At 41.4% G+C, this 24,464-nt stretch overlaps 1 protein-coding gene across 4 annotated transcripts in view; it reads right to left on the reverse strand.

The window, feature by feature from the left end:
- Window positions 1-24,464, reverse strand: part of efr3a (EFR3 homolog A (S. cerevisiae)) — a 255,603-nt gene that overhangs the window by 190,874 nt on the left and 40,265 nt on the right. For all 4 annotated transcript variants that reach the window (XM_014139101.2, XM_014139102.2, XM_014139103.2 and 1 more), the window contains 2 exons: window positions 9,743-9,819; window positions 2,084-2,211 (listed from right to left, as the gene is read on the reverse strand). In XM_014139101.2, coding sequence (XP_013994576.1) covers window positions 2,084-2,211; window positions 9,743-9,819 — 205 coding nt within the window. The remainder of the gene's footprint in view (window positions 1-2,083; window positions 2,212-9,742; window positions 9,820-24,464) is intronic.

Here is a 24,464-nt window from a genome sequence, read left to right on the forward strand (position 1 = left end):
TGACTAGGGTGGCTGGAGTCGGACAATTTTTAGGACCTTCCACTGACATCACCTGGTATAGAGGTCCTGGATGGCAGGAAGCTTGGCCCCAGTGATGTACCAGTCCGTACGCACTACTCTCTGTAGTGCCTTGCGGTCGGAGGCAGAGCAGTTGCCATACCAGGCAGTGATGCAACCCGTCAGGATGGTCTCGATGGTGCAGTTGTAGAACCTTTTGAGGATTGGAGGACCCAAGCCAAATCTTTTCAGTCTCCTAAGGGGCAATAGGCTTTGTCATGCCCTCTTCACAACTGTCTCGGTGTGTTTGGACCATGATAGTTTGTTGGTGAAATGTACACCAAGGAACTTGAAGCTCTCAACGTGCTCCACTACAAACCCGTCGATGAGAATGGGGGCACGCTTGGTCCTCCTTTTCCTGTAGTCCACAATCATCTCCTTTGTCTTGATTACGTTGAGGGACAGGTTGTTCTCCTGGCACCACATGGCCAGGTCTCTGACCTCCTCCCTATAGGCTGTCTCATCATTGTCGGTGATCAGGCCTACCACCGTTGTGTCGTCGGCAAACTTAATGATGGTGTTGGAGTCATTCCTGGGTGAACAGGGAGAACAGGGGGGGACTGAGCACGTACCCCTGAGGGGCCACCATGTTGAGGATCAATGTGGCAGATGTGTTGTTACCTACCCTTACCACCTGGGGGCGGCACGTCAGGAAGTCTAGGGTCCTTAGTGCCCTCAAACCGCATCACTAAGCTATGGTGCTGAACACTGAGCAGTAGTCAATGAATAGTACTCTCACGTAGGTGTTCCTTTTGTCCAGGTGGGAAAGGGAATTGTGGAGTGCAATAGAGATTGCATCATCTGTGGATCTGTTGGGGCAGTATGCAAATTGGAGTGGGTCTAGGGTTTCTGCGATAATGGTTTTGATGTGAGCCATGACCAGCCTTTCAAAGCACTTCAAGGCTACAGACGTGAGTGCTACAGGTAAGTGAAGGCACTTGCCAGTTGGTCAGCGCATGCTCAGAGTACACGTCCTGGTAATCCATCTGGCCTAGCTGCCTTGTGAATGTTGACCTGTTTAAAGGTCTTACTCATGTCGGCTACGGAGAGCGTGATCACACAGTCGTACAGCTGATGCATGCTTCAGTGTTCCTTGCCTCGAAGCAACCATAGAATCATTTAACTCATCTGGTAGGCTCGTGTCACTGGGCAGCTCGCGGCTGTGCTTCCCTTTGTAGTCTGAAATAGTTTGCAAGCCCTGCCACGATAGTACGATTCAATCTTAGTTGACGCTTTGCCTGTTTGATTGTTCGTCACTTTCTTATAACTGTCCGGGTTAGTGTCCAGCTACTTGAAAGCTGCAGCTCTACTCTTTAGAGCAGTGTGGATGTTGACTGTAAGCCATGGCTTCTGGTTGGGGTATGTAAGAATGGTCACTGTGGGGACGATGTCATCGATGCACTTATTGATGAAGCCAGTGACTGATGTGGTGTACTCCTCAATGCCATCGGAAGAATGCCGAAACATGTTCCAGTCTGTAGCTTAGCATCTGAGTCATCTGACCACTACTGTATTGAACGAGTCACTGGTGTTTTCTGCTTTAGTTTTGTTTGTAAGCAGGAATCAGGAGGATATAATTATGACCAGATTTGCCAAATGGGGCGTGAGGGAGAGCTTTGAACAGATCTCTGTGTGTGGAGTAAAGGTGGTCTAGAGTTTTCCCCTCTGGTTGCACATTTAACATGCTGGTAGAAATGAGGTAAAACAGATTTAAGTTTCCCTGCATTAATTATTGGTGTCCTTTTCCCTGCATTAAAAGGACAATATACCATTGTTTTTAGAAAGACCATTTGGAAAATTAATTTTGTATTGAGTGAATGTATATATTGGTTGTCTTAAATTTGATAAGACATGAAATTGTAATGAACTGAAGGTTATTTGTCGCTGTAAAATTTTGGAAATACACGATATACTTAATGTAAATGAAAATAATAATTATTTGAAGAAGAGGCCACAAGAAGACAGTTAATTAGTTTATTGGGGTAGGGGTTGTTTCAAGGTCAATGGTCACTCAAAGGTCACTTACCCGTAGCGGTGGCGGACCACATCTCGGCTCAGTCGCTCCGCCAGGTAGGCCCCAATCCTGTCCAACTTCTCCGGGGCTGAAACCGCATAGAAGGTGAGCTTCTCCATGTCTGACTTAGACAGGCCATCCTGAAAGAGTAGTACAAGGGGTTACAGAAGCACCAATCGTAAGAACATTGTCAAAAACTGAGGTAAAAGGAGAGGTTTGTTGTTTTTGTTTTACGGTGTGCCATAATGAACATAATGCACTTGTTCAGTCCCCCTCATGGATTACAAAGGAATGTAATAGGGTGGAAAATCCCTCTAGCTTAAATTTACAGCAATTGAAATCCATGAGCGGAGTGAACAAATCAGGAAGATGAGTGGCGAATCGGAATTCAGCGACGTAGTAATACCATAAGGGTGGGCAGGGAAGTCATTTTCAGGGACGGCAGTTCGAAAAGCAGATTCTGCCACCTTTAAAATAATTATAGCCCAATCAGCACTTGAATTGGACAGGGAATTAAAAATGGACTTTCAATTCATGAGAAAGGTCCAATTCAACACCACTGAAAATGCCCCCAATTCCAATACAGTACCAGTCAAATGTTTGGACACACCAACTCATTCAAAGGTTTCTCTTTAATTGTACCATTTTCTACATTGAGGAATTATAGTGAAGACATCAAAACTATGAAATACATGGAATCATGCAGTAAGCAAAAAGTGTTAAACAAATTTCAATATATTTTAGATTCCTCAAAGTTCCCACCCTTTGCCTTGACAGCTTTGCACACTCTTGGCATTTTCTCAACCAGCTTCACCTGGAATGCTTTTCCAATAGTCTTGAATGAGTTCCCACATATGCTGAGCACTTGTTGGCTGCTATTCCTTCACTCTGCGGTCCAACTCATCCCAAATCATCTCAATTGGGTTGAGGTTGGGTGATTGTGGGGGCCAGTTCATCTGATGCAGCACTCCATCACTCTCCTTGGTCAAATAGCCCTTAACCTTTCTGGGCTAGGGGGCAGTATTTTCACGGCCGGATAAAAAACGTACCCGATTTAAACTGGTTACTACTCTTTCCCAGAAAGGAGAATATGCATATTATTAGTAGATTTGGATAGAAAACACTCTGAAGTTTCTAAAACTGTTTGAATGGTGTCTGTGTATAACAGAACTCATATGGCAGGCAAAAACCTGAGAAAAATACAATCAGGAAATGAAAATCTGGTGCCTGTAGATTTTTCAAGTCATTGCCAATCGAACACAGTGAGTTAGGGTTCATTTTGCACTTCCTAAGGCTTCCACTAGATGTCAACAGTCTTTAGAAAGTTGTTTGAGGTGTCTATGATGAACAGAGAGCGAACAAGAAGGTGGGGAAGTTGGTGAACCAGGGAAGGACATCAGTTCATTGGCGCGCTTTCACGTGAGAGGTAGCTGTGTTCCAAAACGTTTTTCAAGACACTGGAACCGTCTGGTTGGAATATTACTGAAGTTTCACGTTAAAATGGCACTAAAGATTGATGCTATACAACGTTTGACATGTTTGAACGAACGTAAATAACTTTTCGTCGTGACATTTTCCTCGCGCGTTTAACATTTTGAGTAGCTTACTGAACGCGCAAACAACATGGAGTTATTTGGACATAAATTATGAACTTTATCGAACAAAACAACATTTATTGTGGACCTGGGATTCCTGGAAGTGCCTTCTGATGAAGATTATGCATTTAGATGACTCCAAAATGGCGGGTATCTGTAATTGCCTGATGTATTTTCTGAGCGCAGTACTCAGATTATTACAAAGTGTGCTTTCCCAGTAAAGTTATTTTGAAATCTGTCAATGCGGTTGCATTCAGGAGATGTTAATCTATAATTCTTTGAATAACAGTTTAATATTTTATCAACGTTTATGACGAGTATTTTTGTAGATTGTTGTGCTGATTCACCGCAGTTTTGGGGGAAATACATTTTCTTAACGTCACGCGCTAATGTAAAATGGGGTTTTTGGATATAAATATGAACTTGATAGAACAAAAAAATGCATGTATTGTCTAACATAATGCCCTAGGAGTGTCATCTGATGAAGATTGTCAAAGGTTAGTGCATAATTTTAGCTGTTTTTCTGCTTTTGGTGACGCTTGTCCTTGCATTGAAAATGGCTGTGTGTAATGTTTTGTCTATGTACTGTCCTAACATAATCTAACTTTATGCTTTCGCCGTAAAGCCTTTTTGAAATCGGACAACGTGGTTGGATTAAGGAGATGTTCATCTATAAAATGGTGTAAAATAGTCGAATGTTTGAGAAATTTAAATGATTAGATTTTTGCTGTTTTGAATATTACGCCATGCTATCTTGTCAAGGAATCCCGTTAACGGGATCCTCTCTCGAAGGGGTCCCCAACAGGTTTTAAGCAGCCTGGATGTGTGTTGGGTCATTGTCCTGTTGAAAAACAAATGATAGTGGGACTAAGCGCAAACCAGATGGGATGGTGTATCGCTGCAGACTGCTGTGGTAGCCATGCTGGTTAAGTGTGCCTTGAATTCTAAATAAATCACAGACAGTGTCACCAGTAAAGCACCCCCACACAATCACACCTCTCACAAAGACACGGCGGTTGGAACCAAAAATCTCAAATTTGGATTTATCAGCCCAAAGGACAGATTTACACTGGTCTAATGTCCATTGCTCGTGTTTCTTGGACCAAGCAAGTCTCTTCTTATTGGTGTCCTTTAGTAGTGGTTTCTTTGCAGCAATTCGACCACGAAGGCCTGATTCACACACTCTCCTCTGAACAGTTGATGTTGAGATGTGTCTGTTACTTGAAATTTGTGAAGCATTATTCGGGCTGCAATTTCTGAGGCTGGTAACTCTAATGAACTTATCCTCTGCAGCAGAGGTAACTCTGGATCTTCCTTTCCTGTGGTGGTCTTCATGAGAGCCAGTTTCATCATAGCGCTTGATGGTTTTGCGACTGCACTTGAAGAAACTTTCAAAGTTCTTGAAATGTTCCAGATTGACTGACCTTCATGTCTTAAAGCAATGATGGACTGTCATTTCTCTTTGATTATTTGAGCTGTTCTTGCCATAATATGGACTTGGTCTTTTACCAAAACAGGGCTATCTTCTGTATACCACCCCTACCTTGTCACAACACAACTGACTGGCTCAAGCGCATTAGGGAAAGAAATTCCACCAATTAACTTTTAACAAAGCACACCTGATAATTGAAATGCATTCCAGGTGACAAACCTCATGAAGCTGGTTGAGAGAATGCCAAGAGTGTGCAAAGCTGTCCTCAAGGCAAAGGGTGGCTACTTTGAAGAGTCTCAAAAATAAAATGTGTTTAAATTAACACTTTTTTGGTTACTACATCATTCCATATGTGTTATTTCATAGTGTTGACGTCTTCACTATTATTCCACAATGTAGAAAATAATAAAAATAAAGAAAAACCTGGAATGAGTAGGTGTGTCCAAACTTTTGACTGGTACTGTACGTCAACCCGATGTGTGGGCGGTGGAAGTTATGGAGTGTCGTCCTTGAATTTAAATCATTTAGCCGCTAACGTTTGGGTCAGAAGGGGGACGGGAGAGAAGAGAGTGTTTGAGAGTTGAGGTATTAAATCAAGGCTCAGAGGTAAATCACAGAGGTTAAGACATCATTAAACACTGTCACACGCTGGAACATGCGTGTTCAGATGGATGTCTGTCTCTGATGTAGAGGGAGGGTCTTCATTAAACTTGTGATCGCCTGACGCTCTGGATGCATCCCAAAGAACACCCTATTCCCAATATAGTGCACTTTTTTTGGCAAGGGTCGCATAGGGCTATGCTCAAAAGTAATGCACTATAAAGGGAATAGAGTACCATTTGGGATGCATCCTTTATGGCAAATCACATTCACAGTCTCCTTGCTTTCTCCCTATCAGTATGTATTCTCCATCCCACACATACTGTGTGGGTGTGTGTGTTTGCATGACATGTCCTCCAAGCCCATTACAATGATAACACGCAATATTAAATAAAAATACATAATATATAAAGTATTACATTATACTACACATACAATATTGGACCGTGGACACTAATGTACACTATGCATAGGGTTGCAAAACTACAGATAATTTACCAAAGTTACTGTAAATGTCCTTTTTGTAATAAAATTATGGCAATCTATGGAAACTTTGGTAATTTATACTTGATTTAAAACATTTATATATATATTTTTTAAATCCCCTCAATCTGTATATCCGTGTTCATATTTACATGACTTTCTAGCTGATAGTGTATGGTTCAAGAGAAAATAGCCTAATTAATTTTTAGACGCTTTTAATCAACAATGATATAATTTGCTATTAACTCTGCAACCCTTCCAACTATTGCCTTTAAGAACTGTCACCAGTTTGTCCCCAAAACATTTACAACAAAGACATATTGACATAATAAAATAAATCAAAGCGTGTAAAACATTAGGATATTTCACACCGAAACCCTCAACTTAAAAACACCAGTGGTGTTCATTTAGTTGATTGGTTATTTTTATTACAGCTTTGTCATTCTTTTTTTTCATATTAAAACATCTTATTATTTCATATGTTATGAATGTTATCTAAAATCCTTTAAAGTTCCCAGCAATATGGTAGTTTACTAGTCAATTTTGACATTTACCAGTAACATGCTCTCCCTTTGCAACCCTAACTATGCACATACTTCACTATATAGTAATGGAATATGGTCCATTACATTTTAACTGGGTCAATTCCTGAAATTAATTCATATTCAACTAATTGACTGGGAATTCCCTTCATGAAATGACTGAGCTCATGTGGAATTGACCCTGACCCTGTATTAGATTCTAGCCTGAAATATACTTATTAATAGTACCACACTCGAATGTATTGATTACTTTACATGTATAAGGAAAGTATATATTGGGGTCAGTGAAGGGTGAATAGGATCTTGGTGTATGGAAAGTTACTGAGTGAGACAAGGGGAAGTGCAGAAAGTTCATATTATGTCCCATGTTTCCAAGGAGGGAGGCGAAGGGCAATATTTAGTGTTATCAAGTGATAAATGATGCTGGCTCATCTAACCAATAGGCGGCGCTATCACCGGTCCTAGGTTGGTAACTGTTCTATGAGCAATAGAGAAAGTTATTTGGTTATTGGTCTCCATGATAGATAGTGGTGTAAATCAGTTCCTAATAAACGACAAGTAAAGATTACATCCTGTGTCCTCCAATTATATGTTGGTCTATTCAAGATACTGCAGTTGGTCTCTTATAAGGCAGGCAAGCTGCGGAACCAGGGAGGAGCGAGGAATTCGGCTCGAGTTCAAGACAACAGATGAAGTGAAAATAAACCCCTGGGATGGGGGCCAGAGGGGCCCAACGCAATGATCCTACTACAGTCCTATCTCAAAAACATTCACTTCCACGCCCACGAAGGTTCTAGCATCAGGCAGGGTCATGACTACACCAGTGAGAGGAACCAATTAAGTTCCTGCCTAGCAACAGAGATGTACTGGCTGTCTATATGTGTAGGGAGTTGACCCCGCCTAGCAGGAGGTTATAAATATATGTGCTTGTGTCATCATGCTTCGTCTTTGCAGCTGTTTGACACAGTGGGTGAATAAACTTGGTTTGAGCTTTTTCTTGTCGTCCGTTTGAGTTTTTACTCTGTTTGTTCAGAACTCGGTTGGAATATTGAACTATTACTATAGTGAATCGAAAGGAGAGAGGAAGAGCACCATAAAGTGAAACCATTTTGGTAACACATTCTATGAAGTACATATGTATAACATCATTTATGAGTTACATGTACAGCTTCGCTTAAATGCCCATATCATACATTGACACTGTCAAATAAAATGTTACATGGGTAGCTAACTCATGCATTTTTCTTTCTATTGTGGAAAATTTGCCTGGCAACCCATCCACATCATTCCGGCAAACCTTTCTTTTCCACGATGAGTATGGATTTGCCTCCCTCTCCGACGATTTCTAGAACACGAACACATTCTGACCGTTCTGATTGGTCCCAGAAAGCAATAGGTTGGGGCAGAGCCGGCCTACATGATGACGTTATCAACTTTGATATTCTGATTGGTTAGATTTGTTAGAGACTATCCAATTACTGACGCATTTGTTTTGTATAACACACCTCAATTTGAAGTCACAAAAATTACATCTAGGATGGCAGTTTCAGACCGAATGTATGTAGCAATCGATAGAGCAGAGGAACTAAATTCCGGGTGAGTCATCAGGCAAGAAGATGATCAGGCTTTAGTGTTTTATAATTACGTGACTCACTTCACTTAAAAGCAAACATAAACTAAGTGCTTTATAAACCTTTGACTTTATGTAATAGTGTATTATAGGGCCTAATGTCTGTACTATTTTGTCTGTTTTCAGATAATAATACATTATGCACTGTAGTCGTATATTTACACTGAGTTTTATAACCCCTTATGAGTTATTATGGACGGTTATAGTCAGTCAGTGTGATAACGCATTATTAAGGGAGTTATAAAGCGTTAGACGTACGTACTTCATTGTATCTGATACTTCTACAGAAGAGACTTCGCTGTATGGCCTACACATTTTACACAAGGGGGGAGGAAGAAAAAATGACTGTCCCCAGAGTAATGTCACCAAAGTATTATTTCCAGCACCTGCTCTGAGTGATAATTCATTTGACAATGTCGCGACCATTTGAGCATTCTGACTCCCCCTGCACCTGTTTTCTTACACTAAAGGCCCTGAGATTAAGAGAGACAGACACAGTGTGAGAGAGAACGAAAAGAGACTCCCTTGTGTATGTCATTCCGCATACTAAACACACACACACTTTGCTTTTTTAATTAAACAGGGTCAAGGATTCAAACAGCTGTTAATAAGTTGTCGTGTCAAGGTTATCAAAAGCGATGTCACACAAATAGATTTGTCAAACCATAACGGTGTACGTGCCGCGTTATGGCAGGCCAATTATGGGCAATGTCCGAAATAGCACCCTATTCCCGACATAGTGCACTACTTTTGACCAAAAATGGTGTTTGAACTTCAGGCAAATTTGTCATCATAACAGTGACACAGGGTCTCCAAAGCAAGCTAAGCACTGGGGTAACAATGGGCTTGGATGCATGTACTACTACACAATCCTATTTGTGTTATCAAGTTGGTTGTAGTGACAGCTATTTAGTAAATGGCTTGTTATCGCAATGATAAACTGTTAGAGTGGAATGGTTAGGGCTAGATGTGTTAACATTGGTCTGTCAGCTGATGATGACCATTGTTCATCATGACAGTTTAGGGCTGTAGGCAATTTTTGTAATATTGAGATTTAATTATGATAATGAGATGGTGTTTGCCATTTACGCGTCATAGGCAAATTTAGATTTTTAAAGATGGTTGGAAACTAAAAGGAAATCATTTGGATAAGTCAAATGAGCTTTGAGGCCACATACTCTTTTGTTATAAATTATAACCTACGTTTCCCGAAATGTTTGTTTGGCAGTCGTGTATGCTACTTTGAGGGCATTTCCACTCATTCTAGGGAAAAACTACAGGAAAGGATTGACATTTTAAACAAATGTCTATAACCAAAGATGTGTTATTGAAGTAATGTCATTAAAATGCGTTGTCAAATACATCTTGTAACAGAGGTAAAATACTCACTTTGGGGTCCTCTGGGAAGATGTTATCAACCAGGCGTTTGTACCTGGGCCTCAGGGGTCCACAGCAGCCACACACACCTGGAACACAAAACATATTAATCAAATAAATAAAAAACTTAAAAACACACACACTCTACAGGTGATAATACAACAATAAAACGTAAATTATGATTATCATCCGATCCCAACATTGCTTCAATAAATACCATATCACTACTCTATAAATTACCATGCATCATTAATATGGGTAATTCAATTTTGCCTTGATTGTTTATGTTTGGCGACTGTCCCTACATGCTGGATCTTGACCTTAAAAGCTAGAAAGCTACAAAATAGAATGGAATAGGGTAACAAGTTTTAATTAACGCAAATTAGTATTAACATCACTCAGTTGAATTATCAGCATTAACCAATAACTCAGAGTGACAGGCGACAAAGTGTGCGCACGCGCGTGTGCAAGAAAGAAAAAAAAATAAAAAAAATAGAATGTGAGAGTGAGTAAGAAAAAGAGATTGAATGCGTGTGTGCACATGTATGCATGTTTGCTCACACCCAAGTGTGTGTGTGTGTGTGTGTGTGTGTGTGTGTGTGTGTGTGTGTGTGTGTGTGTTCAATTCACATTCCTGGCCAGTCCGAGGCCATTGTCCATCTTCAGAGAAATGTCAGAGCTAGGGTGTTTTACAGGTCTCAGGATGCAGTGGACCAAAGCAAAGGTAAAATAAGTCAGTCCTGTGACTGAGAGGTGTTTAGCATTAAGAACAGAACCCAACACTATGGCCACATTTTATATAAAGGCTTCAGGAAAGAAACAATAAGAAACACAGCGCAGCGCTCTAAGCCACAGCATCGCAGAGCTAGAGGTGTCACTACAGACCCGGGTTCCATCTCAGGCTGTGTCGCAGCCGGCCACGACTGGGAGACCCATGAGGCGGCGCACAATTGGCCCAGCATCATCCGGGTTAGGGGAGGGTTTGGCCGGCTGGGATGTCCTTGTCCCATCGCACTCTAGCGACTCCTTGTGGCAGCCAGGCGCATGCATGCTGACTTCGATCACCAGCTGTACGGTGTTTCTGCCGACACATTGGTGCAGCTGGCTGGCTTCTGCGTTAAAGCGAGCAGTGTGTCAAGAAGCAGTGCTGCTTGGTGGGGTCGTGTTTCGGGGGACACGCAGCTCTCGACCTTCGCCTTTCCTGAGTCCGTACGGGAGTTGCAGCGATGGGACAAGACTAACTACCAATTAAACATAATTGGGGACCAAAAAAAAAAAAAAGGGGTAAAAAGTATCAAAAAATAAATAAATAAAAAGTTCAAGCATAGAATTTTACTTTACACACAAAACAATTAAAAGTAACACTTTCTATATTAAAAGGGCAACGACGCAAAAAAAACTACTTATTTGGTTGAATATGTCCTATGTATCGTCGATATTAGTTATAAACATTCATTCCAGTGCCAAAATTTACAAAAAAGTGAAAGTAGTATTATTTTGGTGATAGTCAGTGAGTGGATTCCAAAACTGAGTTTTGTAATTAATGTCGTCACAGTGCCTACAGAAAGTATTCATACCCCTAGACTTATTCCACATTGTTGTGTTACAGCCTGAATTCAAAACAGATTAAATTGGGGGGGGGTTCTCCCCATCTAGACACACACACACACCATAAGTGAAAACATGCTTTTAGAAACTTTAGCAAATTAATTGAAAATGCTAAACAGAAATATCTCATTTACATAAGTATTTACACCCTAGAGTGGAAGCACCTTTGGCAGCGATTACAGCTGTGTGTTTAAGAGCTTTCCACACCTGGATTGTGCAACATTTGCCCATTACACTTTTCAAAATTCTTCAAGCTCTGTCAAAGTGGTTGTTGATCATTGCTAGACAACCATTTTCAAGTCTTGCCATAGATTTAAGTAGATTTAAGTCAAAACTGCAACTTCGCCACTCAGGAACATTCACTGTCTTCAAGGTAAGCAACTGCAACGTAGATTTGGCCTTGTGTTTAAGGTTATTGTCCTGCTGAAAGGTGAATTCCTCTCCCGGTGTCTTCTGGAATTCAGACAACCACTAGGATTTTGCCTGTGCTGAACTCTATTGTTTCTTTTTATCCCCCACAAAAACAACTAGTCCTTGCCAATGACAAGCATACCCAAAACATGATGCAGCCACCACTATGCTTGAAAATATGTAGAGTGGTACTCAGTAATGTGTTGTATTTGTCCCAAACATAACACTTTGTATTCAGGACAAAAAGTGAATTGCTTTGCCACATTTTCTGCTGTATTACTTTAGTACCTTGTTGCAAACAGGATGCATGTTTGGAATATTTTTATTCTGTACAGTATTTGGGGTACCTACAATGTTGCTGAGCCATCCTCAGTTCTCTCCTATCACAACCATTAAACTCTGAGCGGTTTCCTTCCTTTCCGGCAACTGATTTAGGAAGGACGTCTATCTTTGTAGTGACTGGGTGTATTAATACCATCCAAAGTGTAATTAGTAACTTCACCATGCTCCAAGGTATATTCAATGTATTTTTTTTAAATCAACCAATAGGGGCCCTTCTTTGCGAGGCATTCTAAAACCTCCCTGGTCTTTGTGGGTGAATCTGTGTTTGAAATTCAATGCTCGACTGAGGGACCTTACAGATAATTGTATGTGTCAGGTACAGAGATGAGGTAGTCATTCAAAAATCATGTTAAAAACTATTATTGCACAGAGTGAGTCCAGGCAACTTGTGTGACTTGTTCAGCAAACGTCTACTCCTGACCTTATTTAGGTTTGCCATAACAAAAGGGTTGAATACTCATTGAGTCAAGACATTTCAGCTTTACGTTTTTTATTAATTTGTCAAAATAAAAAATCTATTTTGACATTATGGGGTATTGTGTGTAGACCAGGGATCAAAGAATTATAGCAATTTAATAAATGTTTAATTTAAGCTGTAACAGTGAGGTTTGAAAACAAATACAGAACTGGATGAAATGTGAAAATATTGTCCCATTACATAACTAGACCCATAGAGATATCCAACATTAAAACTAACTTTACCATAGTCAGTGTGTGTTCGGAGAGAGATCATTTACAAACTAAAAGCCACATGTTAATGGACATTACTATAACTCAAACCCAACTCTCAAATATGCCAAGGAAAGTGGGTTCCCTAAATCAAAACTGATCTAAACCCATGGAATTCCACAATCTCTCCTGGCTATAGCCCATGCTTGAGAGATACAGTATAAGCATTCTGTTCCCCAAAGACTAGTCCACTACCCATAAATTAACTAATATCAGCGTATTGTATTGGGGTTTAAAAAAGGATAGGTGATGACATTTGTTTGCAAGACGGTAACGTCTAAGCAATGAAGCTATGAATAAGACAGTAGCCTAGAGAGTAACATGAGAAGAATGCAATTGATGAATTTACAGTTGAAGTCGGAAGTTTACATACACTTAGGTTGGAGTCATTAAAACTTGTTTTTCAACCACTCCACAAATTTCTTGTTAACAAACTATAGTTTTGGCAAGTCATCTTAGGACATCTACTTTGTGCATGACAAAAGTAATTTTTCTAATAATTGTTTACAGACAGATTATTTCACTATCACAACTCCAGTGGTTTAGAAGTTTACATACAGTCGTGGCCAAAAGTTGAGAATGACACAAATATTAATTTCCACAAAGTCTGCTGCTTCAGTGTCTTTATATATTTTTGTCAGATGTTACTATGGAATACTGAAGTATAATTACAGGCATTTCATAAGTGTCAAAGGCTTTTATTGACAATTACATGAAGTTGATGCAAAGAGTCAATATTTGCAGTGTTGACCCTTCTTTTTCAAGAACTCTGCAATCCGCCCTGGCATGCTGTCAATTAACTTCTGGGCCACATCCTGACTGATGGCAGCCCAATCTTGCATAATCAATGCTTGGAGTTTGTCAGAATTTGTGGGTTTTTGTTTGTCCACCCACTTCTTGAGGATTGACCACAAGTTCTCAATGGGATTAAGGTCTGGGGAGTTTCCTGGCCATGGACCCAAAATATCAGATGTTTTGTTCCCTGAGTCACTTAGTTATCACTTTTGCCTTATGGTAAGGTGCTCCATCATGCTGGAAAAGGCCTTGTTCGTCACCAAACTGTTCCTGGATGATTGGGAGAAGTTGCTCTCGGAGGATGTGTTGGTACCATTCTTTATTCATGGCTGTGTTCTTAGGCAAGATTATGAGTGAGCCCACTCCCTTGGCTGAGAAGCAACCCCACACATGAATGGTCTCGAGATGCTTTATTGTTGGGATGACACAGGACTGATGGTAGCGCTCACCTTGTCTTCTCCGGACAAGCTTTCTTCCGGATGCCCCAAACAATCGGAAAGGGGATTCAGAGAAAATGACTTTACCCCAGTCCTCAGCAGTCCAATCCATGTACCTTTTGCAGAATATCAGTCTGTCCCTGATGTTTTTCCTGGAGAGAAGTGGCTTCTTTGCCGCCCTTCTTGACACCAGGCCATCCTCCAAAAGTCTTCACCTCACTTTGCGTGCAGATGCACTCACACCTGCCTGCTGCCATACCTGAGCAAGCTCTGTACTGGTGGTGCCCCGATCCCGCAGCTGAATCGACTTTAGGAGACGGTCCTGGCGCTTGCTGGACTTTCTTGGGCGCCCTGAAGCCTTCTTCACAACAACTGAACCGCTCTCCTTAAAGTTCATGATGATCCAATACATGGTTGATTGAGGTGCAATCTTACTGCAGAAATATCCTTGCCTGTGAAGCCCTTTTTGTGTAAAGCAATGACGGCACGTGTTTCCTTGCAGGTAACCATGTTTGACAGAGGAAGAACAATGATTCCAAGCACCACCCTCGTTTTGAAGCTTCCAGTCTGTTATTCGAACTCAATCAGCATGACAGAGTGATCTCCAGCCTTGTCCTCGTCAACACTCAAACCTGTGTTAATGAGACATGACATGTCAGCTGGTCCTTTTGTGGCAGGGCTGAAATGCAGTGGAAATGTTTTGGGGGGATTCAGTTCATTTGCATGGCAGAGAGGGACTTTGCAATTAATTGCAAATTGCATCATACAAACTGAGGCAGCAGACTTCGTGAAAATTAATGTCATTCTCAAAACTTTTGACCACAACTGTACACTAAGTTGAATGTGCCTTTAAACAGCTTGGAAAATTCCAGAAAATGATGTCATGGCTTTAGAAGCTTCTGACAGGCTAATTGACATAATTTCAGTCAATTGGGTGTGTACCTGTGGATGTATTTCAAGGCCTACCTTCAAACTCAGTGCCTCTTTGCTTGACCTTGTGGGAAAATGAAAAGAAAAATCAGCCAAGACCTCCACAAGTCTGGTTCATCCTTGGGAGCAATTTCCAAATGCCTGAAGGTACCACGTTCATCTATACAAACAATAGTACGCAAGTAAAACACCATGGGACCACGCAGCCGTCACACCGCTCAGGAAGGAGACGCCTACTGTCTCCGAGAGATTAATGTACTTTGGTGCGAAAAGTGCAAATCAATCCCAGAACAATAGCAAAGGACCTTGTGACGATGCTGGAGGAAACAGTTACAAAAGTATCTATATCCACAGTAAAACGAGTCCTATATCGACATAACCTGAAAGCCTGCTCAGCAAGAAGCCACTGCTCCAAAACAGCCATAAAAAAGCCAGACTACTGTTTGCAACTGCACATGGGGACAAAGATCGTACTTTTTGGAGAAATATCCTCTGGTCTGATGAAACATAAATAGAACTGTTTGGCCATAATGACCATCTTTATGTTTGGAGAAAAAAGGGTAATGCTTGCAAGCCGAAGAACACCATCCCAACCGTGAAGCACGGGGGTGGCAGCATCATGTTGTGGGGGTGCTTTGCTGCAGGAGGGACTGGTGCACTTCACAAAATAGATGGCTTCATGAGAAAGGAAAACTTTGTGGATATATTGAAGCAACATCTCAAGAAATCAGTCAGGAAGTTAAAGCTTGGTCGCAAATGGCTCTTCCAATTGGACAATGACCCCAAGCATACTTCCAAAGTTGTGGCAAAATGGCTTAAGGACAACAAAGTCAAGTTATTGGAGTGGCAATCAGAAAGCCCTGACCTCAATCCTATAGAACATTTGTGGGAAGAACTGAAAAAGTGTGCGCGAGCAAGGAGGCCTACAAACCTGTCTCAGTTACACCAGCTCTGTCAGGAGGAATGGGCCAAACTTCACCCAACTTATTGTGGGAAGCTTGTGGAAGACTACCCGAAACGTTTGACCAAAGTTAAACAATTTAAAGGCAATGCTACCAAATACTAATTGAGTGTATGTAAACTTCTAACCCACTGGGAATGTGGTGTAAGAAATAAAAGTTGAAATAAATCACTCTACTATTATTGACATTTCACATTCTTAAAATATAGTGGTGATCCTAACTGACCTAAGACAGGGAATTCTTACTAGGATTAAAAATCAGGAATTGTGAAAAAGTGAGTTTAAATGTATTTGGCTAAGGTGTATGTAAACCTCCGACTTCAACTATATATATATATCCTAAACTAAATTGTTTTGATAACTTTCAAATGTAGCAACAGGTCCAGGTAGAATAAACATCCCTTTACATAATAACATAGAGGCAGTGTTAATATAACAACGTGCGCCTTTCATTGTCATTCCCAGCTGTTACAGATACTGTGCCTATCTGCATTTTGTCTGGTGGTAATGGGGCTACCTTGGCAAAATGGTGGTCATACCTGCATGTGTGGTGTCCCATATACAACAGGAGTTCCCTGATCCTTGTGCAGAATACATCTGGTTTCTCCCTCCCCACATTTACTAATATCATTAAATTCAATAATAAAAAGACAACACAAGTAAAAGTTGTGTCCAGTAAAAGTTTAATGCCGAGTGCCAGGTCTCCATTTAGAGACTTCAGTATCAAGCCTGTCTGTCTGTCAGTCAGGGCTTCATCACATCATCTTGCAAGTCTCCATGTGCTGGCTCTACACAGGTTTCCGTGAACACAGACACACACAGTCACTTTTATATTACCAATGACAGTTAGGATAGGTAATATCTGACACACAAACAGGTACTGTGTTGAAGTTTGAACAGGTCAGATACAACCTTCCCAATCAAATGAATGAGGCTGAAATATGGCAAAAGCATGTCCAGTCCATCTGTAGAAATAATAGGCAGAGTTCGTCAGTAACACATGGAATGAAAATGGTGTTGCTATTACTGGACATTTGTGCTGTACAGTATTCTTAGTAATCACGTCCTTGTGGATGTGTTAAGTTCCATGTCTCTCTGCATCTCTGAACACATACACAGTCACGGTTCTATTACCAATGGCAGTTATGGCTAGGTGATATCTGACACAAACATACAGTGCCTTCGGAAAGTATTCAGACCCTTTGACTTTTTCACATTTTGTTAAGTTCTTATTCTAAATCTGATTAAATTGTAGTTTTTTTCTCATCAACCTACACACAATATCCCATAATGACAAAGCAAAATAAGGTTTTTAGAAATGTTTGCCAATTCATAAAATAAACTGCTATCACATTTACATAAATATTCAGACCCTTTACTCAGTACTTTGTTGAAGCACCTTTGGCAGTGATTGCAGCATTGAGTCGTCTTGGGCATGTCGCTACAAGCTTGGCACACCTGTATTTGGGGAGTTTCTCCCATTCTTCTCTGCAAATCCTCTCAAGCTCTGTCAGGTTGGATAGGGAGCATTGCCGCACAGCTATTTTCAGGTACCTCCAGAGATGTTTGATCGGGTTCAAGTCCGGGCTCTGGCACTCAAGGACATTCAGAGACTTGTCAAATGCCGCTCCTGCGTTGTGTTGGCTGTGTGCTTAGTGTCGTTGTCCTGTTGGAACGTGAACCTTTGCCCCAGTCTGAGGTCCTGAGCACCCTGGTGCAGGTTTTCATCAAGGATCGCTCTGTACTATGCTCCGTTCATCTTTCCCACGATCCCGATGAGTCTCCCAGTCCCTGCCTCTGAAAAACATCCCCACAGCATGATGCTGCCACCATCATGCTTCACCGTAGGGATGGTGCCAGGTTTCCTGCAGATGTGACGCTTGACATTCAGGCCAAATAGTTCAATCTTGGTTTCTGACCAGAGAATCTTGTTTCTCATGGTCTGAGAGTCTTAAGGTGCCTTTTGGCAAACTGTAAGCGGGCTGTCATGTGCTTTTTACTGAGGAGTGGCTTCCGTCTGGCCACTCTACCATAAAGGCCTGATTGGTGCATGGTTGTCCTTCTGGAAGGTTCTCCCATCTCCACAGAGGAACAGTAAAGCTCAGTCAGAGTGACCATCGGGTTCTTGGTCACCACACTGACCAAGGACCTTGTCTCCCGACTGCTCTAGGAAGAGCCTTGGTGGTTCCAAACTTCATCATTCTTAAAATGGAAGGAGGACACTGTATTCTTGGGGACCTTCAATGCTGCAGACATTTTTTAGTACCCTTCCCCAAATCTGTGCCTCGACACAATCCCATCTTGGAGCTTTACAGACAATTCCTTCGACCTCATGGCTTGGTTTTAGGTCGGACATTCTTGCTCAACTGTGGGACCTTATATAGACAGGTGTGTGCCTTTCCAAAGCATCTCCAATTAATTTGAATGTTCCACCTGAGCTCAATTTCGAGTCTCATTGCAAAAGGTCTGAATACTTATGTTTTTTTTTTTAACGTTTTATAATAACATCTGAATGAACCTGTTTTCATGTTGTCATTATGGGGTATTTTTATTTAATCAATTTCAGAATACGACTGTAAAGTAACAAAATGTGGATAAAGTCAACAGATCCGAATACTTTCCGAAGGCACTATATACTATGTTGAAGTTTGAACAGGTCAGACTAAACCTACCTAATTCTGTTCTCCCTATTGACGACCTGGAGGTGAGCAGGCAAGAGGTGAGGCTGGAGGTGAGGTCTTTGCCAGAGGCCGGATTGATGGGCAAAGTAGCGTAGATCAGCTTCTGGCTCCTCAAAGATACTGGTCGGTCAGACACACACCACTGATTACATTATCAATGGTGGTTATGATTAGCCTGGTGGAACCAACCTGGTCGTTGCATTCACCTTCCTATTTCACTTCAGATATCATAAAATGTGAAGTGAAATAGAATGCAGTGAGGGCATGTTTGGATGATGCTGATCAGGTTTCCCTTTCTGGCCTTCTCTATGGGGCATGTTTTGCTGCAAACTGGACATCTCTCGAACAACTGCAGCAGGCAATCTTATGAGGTGGTGATGACTGAGGACCTGTAACAGGGTGATATATAGACAGCCAAGTGGTAAATGGCATTTTGTTCTAAAGAAAGGAAAAGCTTTTTGTTAATGCACTTCACAACCAAAATGACTCTACTAGTTGCATCTGCTTTGCTGGGGAATGAACCTATTATTTTATCCAGACGGGTATTTTTTAATAGAACTTTTCACATAACATACACTACCTGTCGTAGTCGAAGCCGTTTGTCATCAGGTCAGTAACTCAGGTCACTATCAAAGGCCTCATGATGGTGTGTCCTTTTCATAGGAGTCGAGGGAGACTCTGGCAACGACGGAGGTGGTGTCACAAGGGTAATTGTGTCGCATGACACTTAGTCGGAGGTCTTGCCTGACAAGCTGTGAAATGGCAAGTGAACAGTGAATGAAATTATTTTTGGAGGTCACTAAACCATTGTAATCACATTGCTGGATATGTTATGACCACCTTGGCTCCTTCTGGTAGGTCCCGGCATCCGTTCATGACCAGGGGATCAGTCTGGCACCCAACTGTGCACTTTGTCTAACAGATAAACGGGGTCAACGACTGTCATCAACACTCAATTATAAACATAGTTTGAGAAATCAAACTTGTTTGGATGCTAATTCTATGCTTTACAGATGTAGACTGACTGGCTCCAGATTGGATTAGATTCAGGCCGGTGACGCCATTATACTATGCAACCAGCTGTGACACGTTTTGCCATGGGATGGCTCGAGTTTGTTGCTGCTAGTTAGTACACTGTTGTAGTCAGACACGAGTTAGCTAGTACCACCATAGCTGCATCCAATATTTATTTTTGCCCTGGATATGGGGTTGCACCTCAGAGGCTAATGTGACTGTTTCGAATAAATACATTAAATGTAGGGCTCTATTCAATCTGTAAAGATGAAGCATTACATATTCCGCGATAGAAATATAAAAGGTAATTTCTGATTGAGAAGTGTTTACGCAGTCTGTAAAGCTGAACTTCCACGATACGGATTGAATAGAGCCCTTAGTGGCATGGAAATAGGATAACATATAATTAATAGGAAACTGACATATTATGATGTAGTCAAATTCATTTTAGAGATGGCAATGTTGCCATTACTGTTACTAGCAAAGTTCGTAAAAAAATAGCTAGCAATGCTAAAATAGGTAAAATACGGTGGTCCCCTCAATCTTAGTTAGCTGGCTAAAGTTATACTGCATCTAAAGTCAATCTGGCGACATCACAGTTGTACTGAGTTAGCTACCTAGCTGGCTAATGTTAGCCTATCTAGATAGTTAGGGTAGCTAGCTAGCTAACGTCACTCGTCAGCTATGCAAGTGATGATAGTGACAATGATTATCAAAATATACAGACGCATAACCAGCAATTCATGATCTAGCTAGTATACTCACCACCACTGGGGACCAATGAACTCCAACCACCTTCCGCATGATAGGTTCCATCGGCAGGGCATGCAAACCAGTTGGCTGTGCATCCTGCTGGAAGCATGCATTGCATGGTCAATCCGTACAGGGCTATTCAGTTTAAAAAATGGCAGCGATTCTTTGAAAGTATTGGGGGCGATGAAACAACGGAGCCCCACTTAATGAAGGGAACGAAGTGGGCTGAGGGGCCATTTGCAAGTGGAGTTTGGCAAAAGGAGCATGATTTGTTAACATTGTGATCCAAACCCAACCTTAAATTTACTCCTTGTGACACACTAAGGTTCCAAACTCCATTTTAGACAAGACTGACTTAATTACTCAAATGATCCTATTTACACTTTGTAGTCAATTCTGAAACTAGAATAAATGTTTCCGACTCATATTGATGCTACATAGGCCATTTTCAAAAGGGATTAGTTGATTTTTAGGGGCAGTTGCTCTGTAATGCTAAATGTTTTAATTATTTGAGTACTAAAGTGGGTACTCCAAAAAGGTGGCGGCTGAGGCAGATTACGCACCAGTAAAGTAAAGAGACAGAAAACGCAGTGGAGAAGAAAAAAAAATCCATCATTACTGCGAACAGGTCTTTGACAAAACCACTCTTCAAACCTCAAACTTCTGCAAAAGCATTTCCCAGCTGCCCCTTCCCTGACACTTCTAGCACAGAGGCGCTTTCTGATATACAATTTATTCTCATCATACAGGTAAAGCGAGGTCACTTTAACACCTAAGCAAAGTTATTTTCCTGGCACAAGGGAGCTTGACGGATCCCCGGGGCTCAAGAGTCATAAACTTCATTAATGCAGTGTATCAAAAGCCAGTCAGCAGGTAACCTTTCCAGGCCCGACCTGTAAGACGGTCATTATAGAGCTGGCAATTACCTGCCACATTAAAGCACAGAGGAAAGCGGGGAGCCTGTGAATGTGTGTTAGTTAGCTTAATGGACGACGACTCGGCCCATAGGCTACATCCCAAATGGCACCCTAATCCCTATGTAGTGCACTACTTTTGACCAGGGACCTAGGGGTGTCCCTATGGTAGGGACACAGGGAATAGGGTGCCATGTGGGAAGCCATAAGCCTCACGGTGCCAGCTTTGAGTGAAACTGCGAAGGACTGGGGAGAGATTTGTGGGGGATTAAAATAACCTTTGTTTATCCAGAAGGCATTCCAAGAAGCAATTCTTCTCTTTCTTTATAATGGCTCTTTCAATAACAACCAGGTCAGGGAACAGTTGGTAGGAACATAAGGTAACCCTCCTTCGCAAGACGTTCATGGCAACATTATAATAATGATTTGACAGATGCTATGAATAGTAAAGACAAGAGATGTTATGACTGATACATACAGTATACAACATGTCAATGACAGCTATAACATGCTCATGAGAAGTCTTACAATGTATTATAACTTACTTGATCAATGCATTATACCTACATTTTTTTTCATGCTGTGGATGATTTGTTTGTTAATGATAATTGAGTGTTATTGTGTTGGTTTGGTTAAGGGGCTTGTGTTTTTCATATACAATACTAGTCAAAAGGTTGGACACACCTACTCATGCAAGGGTTTTTCTTTATTTTTACTATATTGTAGAATAATAGTGAAGACATCAACACCATGAAATAACACATGTAATCATGTAGTAACCAAAAAATATATTTTTTATATTTGAGATTCTTCAAAGTAGCCACCCTTTGCCTTGACATCTTTTCACACTCTTGGCATTCTCTCAACCAGCTTCATGAGGTAGTCACTAGGAATGCATTTCAATTTACAGGTGTGCCTTGCTAAAAGTTTATTTGTGGAATTTCTTTCCTTCTTAATGCATTTGAGCCAATCAGTTGTGTTGTGACAAGGTAGTGGTGGTATACAGAAGATAGCCCTATTTTGGTAAAAGACCAAGTCCATTTTATTTTAAATTTAACCTTAATTTAACTAGGCAAGTCAGTTAAGAACAAATTCTTATTTACAATGACGGCCTAGCGGGGAACAGTGGGTTCACTGCCTTCTTCAGGGGCAGAACAACAGATTTTTTCCTTGTCAGCTCGGGGATTCGATCCAGCAACCTTTTGGTTACTGGCCCAATACTCTAACCACTAGGCTACCTGCCACCCTTATGGCAAGAACAGCTCAAATAAGCAGAGAGAAACAGTCCTTCATTACATGAAGGTCAGTCAATCCAAAAAAAATTAAGAACTTTGAAAGTTTCTTCAAGTGCAGTCACAAAAACCATCAAGAGCTATGATGAAACTGGCTCTCATGAGGACTGCCACAGGAAAGGAAGACCCAGAGTTACCTCTGCTGCAGAGGATAAGTTCATTAGAAAGTTAACTACATCTCAGATTGCAGCCCAAATAAACGCTTCAGAGTTCAAGTAACAGACACGTCGAGGAGTGTGTGAGAATCAGGTCTTCATGGTCAAATTGCTGTAAAGAAACAACTACTAAAGGACACCAATAAGAAGAAGAGACATGCTTGGGCCAAGAAACACGAGCAATGGACATTAGACCGGTGGAAATCTGTCCTTTGGCCTAATTAGTCCAAATGTACGATTTATGGTTCCAACCGCCTTGTCTTTGTGAGACGCAGAGCAGGTGAACGGATGTGTGGTTCCCACCGTGAAGCATGGAGGTGGTGTGATGGTGCTATGCTGGTGACACAGTCTGGGATTTATTTAGGGTTCAAGGCACACTTAACCAGCATGGCTACCACAGCATTCTGCAGCGATACGCCATCCCATCTGGGTTGGGCTTAGTGGAACTATCATTTGTTTTTCAACAGGACAATGACCCAACACACCTCCAGGTTGTGTAAGGGCTATTTGACCAAGAAGGAGAGTGATGGCGTCCTGCATCAGATGACCTGGCCTCCACAATCACCCAACCGGGTGGTTTTGGATGAGTTGGACCGCAGAGTGAAGGAAAAGCAGCCAACAAGTGCTCAGCATGTGTGAACTCCTTCAAGACTGTTGGAAAAGCATTCCAGGTGACTACCTCATGAAGCTGGTTGAGAGAATGCCAAGAGTGTGGATGTACTTTCCATTTTTGAAGGGTCCTGCTGTGAAGCTTTCAAAGATAAGGAATCCCAAGCTAAGGGTTGCTACTTGCCTTGATATCAATTTGTGCATTGTGAATCTGAAGAGGCTTGAGCGCAATCATTAAGGGTTGTTTCACTTCGCTCTTCATTCAGTCATTTATTAATCCACTTCAAGATCATTACCATTTTGCTCTCAAGGCAATATTTACAAGTAACAAAGACTAAATGCCACCACGTTTTTCCTCCTTATCCACCAAAAGGCTCCAGATCATATTTCAAAGCATCAGCATGCTCCCCATCAAACGGTTAATTATAAATGTGATGAGTAGTTCTCATATCTTAAATCTCCCCTTCATCAAAGGGCCCTCATAAGAAATACACATAAAATCAATACAAAATTCCACTTGCATAATGAAAACCCTAGTGCTATGAGTCAAACACCAGTGCTCACAAAACACCAGCGCCCAGCATGTCAAATTTGTAGTCATTTGGTGTCAAGTAAAAAATATACATGAATCCCTACAATAACAGCAAAGAAAATGACACATACTGTCAGTGGTATGACATTTGACTGCTCATGATTTGCGACACATACTGCTGAGCATTGTATTTTGGTGTCAAGCTTAAAACAAGCATGAGAAAACTCCCAACGCTTCAAGAATTTCCAAGGTCACACATTCCTATCCAAAACATCACATCTATGTTGTAACGTTTGACTACTGATTAGATGGCGTACAAGTTCTGACCATGTGCGGAAAGTCCAAAACGAAAAGCATGGGAGGGGGGGATTTTGCCAGCAATTGCCAGGCTCGGGTGAAATCATTAGATGGGGGTCACGATTCATCATGCCTGTTTAGATTACACACACGCAACTCTCTGGGCCCGGGGCTGCTGGGGCACTAGCGCGATCTGGCGACAGAAGAAACGTTCGGTCCCATCAAAACAGTGCGTGTGTAAATTAAAATGGATTACGGGGGCTCTGATCTGCAA

Source organism: Salmo salar, chromosome ssa14 (assembly GCF_905237065.1).
Source record: "Salmo salar chromosome ssa14, Ssal_v3.1, whole genome shotgun sequence".
NCBI classification, from domain to species: Eukaryota; Metazoa; Chordata; class Actinopteri; order Salmoniformes; family Salmonidae; genus Salmo; species Salmo salar.